Source organism: Adiantum capillus-veneris, chromosome 1 (assembly GCF_014529385.1).
Source record: "Adiantum capillus-veneris isolate H3 chromosome 1, ASM1452938v2, whole genome shotgun sequence".
NCBI lineage: Eukaryota > Viridiplantae > Streptophyta > Polypodiopsida > Polypodiales > Pteridaceae > Adiantum > Adiantum capillus-veneris.
In genome coordinates this window covers 101,894,747-101,896,522 of record NC_140931.1, presented here as the reverse complement: position 1 = coordinate 101,896,522, position 1,776 = coordinate 101,894,747, and the positions used below count along the sequence as shown (strand labels likewise).

The 1,776-nt window shown below is 39.7% G+C and overlaps 1 protein-coding gene across 1 annotated transcript; it reads right to left on the bottom strand.

The window, feature by feature from the left end:
- Positions 1-1,260: 1,260 nt before the first annotated feature.
- On the bottom strand, positions 1,261-1,539 carry LOC147465279 (uncharacterized). Its single transcript, XM_086511488.1, has one exon. It carries the CDS (start codon positions 1,537-1,539, stop codon positions 1,261-1,263), a length of 279 nt encoding a protein of 92 aa, XP_086367614.1.
- Positions 1,540-1,776: the final 237 nt, after the last annotated feature.

Genomic DNA, 1,776 nt, shown 5'->3' with positions numbered 1-1,776 from the left:
TTATACATATTGTGTAGCCATATGGGCAAAGATTTTTTTAAGGAAGTTGAATGTTGCTTTAGCTATCATGCAAACATGTCTAAGCACAGAGTACTCATTCTTTACAGTGTGGAGCTAGAATTTGAAGGATCCCATTCAGCTCAATAGAGCACTCTTCTTTTAAGGAGAACAATATTTACTCCACATGTGAGAGGGTAAATGTATTGGTGAACTTAGACACAGGGTGCCAAACTCTTTTATGTGTCACATGCAATTCCAAGCGCTAATCATTCGCTTGAGTAATATGCACTAGTACGTAAGCTCTCCAATTTTTTAAAGCAATTGCTTCAAGATTAGGAGCAATAAGCTCTTGTCATCTCGTTTGAGGTAGGCTCTTCTATTAGTCTGAGATTTAGTCAGAGATTCCTTTTAGCCAAAGAGATAGTCTCTCTATGCATGCTAGTTGTTAGTCTGATTGTAATCATATAGTTTAAAGTATTCAAATGTAGCTTTGAGCATAGGATTTGGTTTTAGCCAAGCATGTAGATAGATGGGATGCACATTTATATTAGGAAAACATTGGTGCTTTTAGGAAGAGATTTTTCATTGATGTTTTTAAGGACAAATTTTCTTCTTTAAGGGGGAAATAATATCCATACAATGGTCATCCCCCAATACAAACCTAAGGCATAATATCTTCGAGCTTAGTAGGGTTAAGAGCCTATGGCAATCACATAAGCAAAGGGGTTATAGAGGCATGGTTGGCTATGAAAGGGAGGCTGGATGGAGATATCAATGTGATATTCTAGAGTTTTGAGGTTGTGGGCACATTAGGAAGGGAATGAGGTATATGAGGGCCTCTTTATTTGGCAGTTTAAGAAAATATTTAAAACTTAATCAAGCTTTGACCAAGGGCTAGAATGGTGGGGTAGATAGCCTAGACATGCCTTTATAAGAATACTTTTGCTTATTTTCTTGGGGAATATATGCAGATTTTACAAGATCTAGTTGGAGTTGCTCTCCCCCCAAAAGCACCTTTTCAATTTTCAAATATAAAAGTTTCCCTCTCTTGTTCCCTCTTTGTCTTCTCTCTCTTCTTGTTTCTCCCCCTCCAAAAGTTTCCCAAGCTCTCTTTCTCTCCCCACTGCTGGCTGAAAAGTGCAGATCTGCAATCTTTATCCCCACTCTCTCTCTAAAACGCCCTGTCATCTCTCTCTCTCTCTCTCTCTCTCCTCCTCTTCTCATGCTAGGGCATCATTTTGTAAAGTAGCCTACCATACGTCATTCTACCTCTGTAACATCTCCTTCTAGATTTTCAACCTCTTCCTCCATAGCTACAACATCTCCTTCTAAACCTGCAACCTCTTCCTCCATAGCTACAACATGTCCTTGTAAACATGCAACCTCTTTCCCTATAGCTACAACATCTCCCTTTAGATCTGCAACCTCTTTCTCCATAGCTCCAACATTTCCTTTCAGATCTGTAACCTCTTTCTCCATAGCTCCAACAACTTCTCTTCTAGATCTGCAACCTCTTTCTCCATAGCTCCAACATCTCATTCTAGATCTGCAACTTTTATCTCCATAGCTCCAACTTCTAGGTTCCTAGTCCACTTTCGCTCTCTTCCCAAGCTTGCATCTCTCTTTCGAGTTCCATAACCTCTTTCTTGACGTGCAACGTCAACTTTCCTACTCTAGCTCCCTATCTCTTTTCAAAATCCTTTTCACAGTTGCTGCAACATCTCCTTCTTTATTGTGTGTATGTATGTGTGTATGTATGCGCGTGTGAACTATGCA

Coding starts and splice junctions, on each gene's coding strand:
- LOC147465279 (XM_086511488.1), bottom strand. CDS start 1,539: ATGAGATGTTGGAGCTATGGAGAAAGAGGTTGCAGATCTAGAAGAGAA.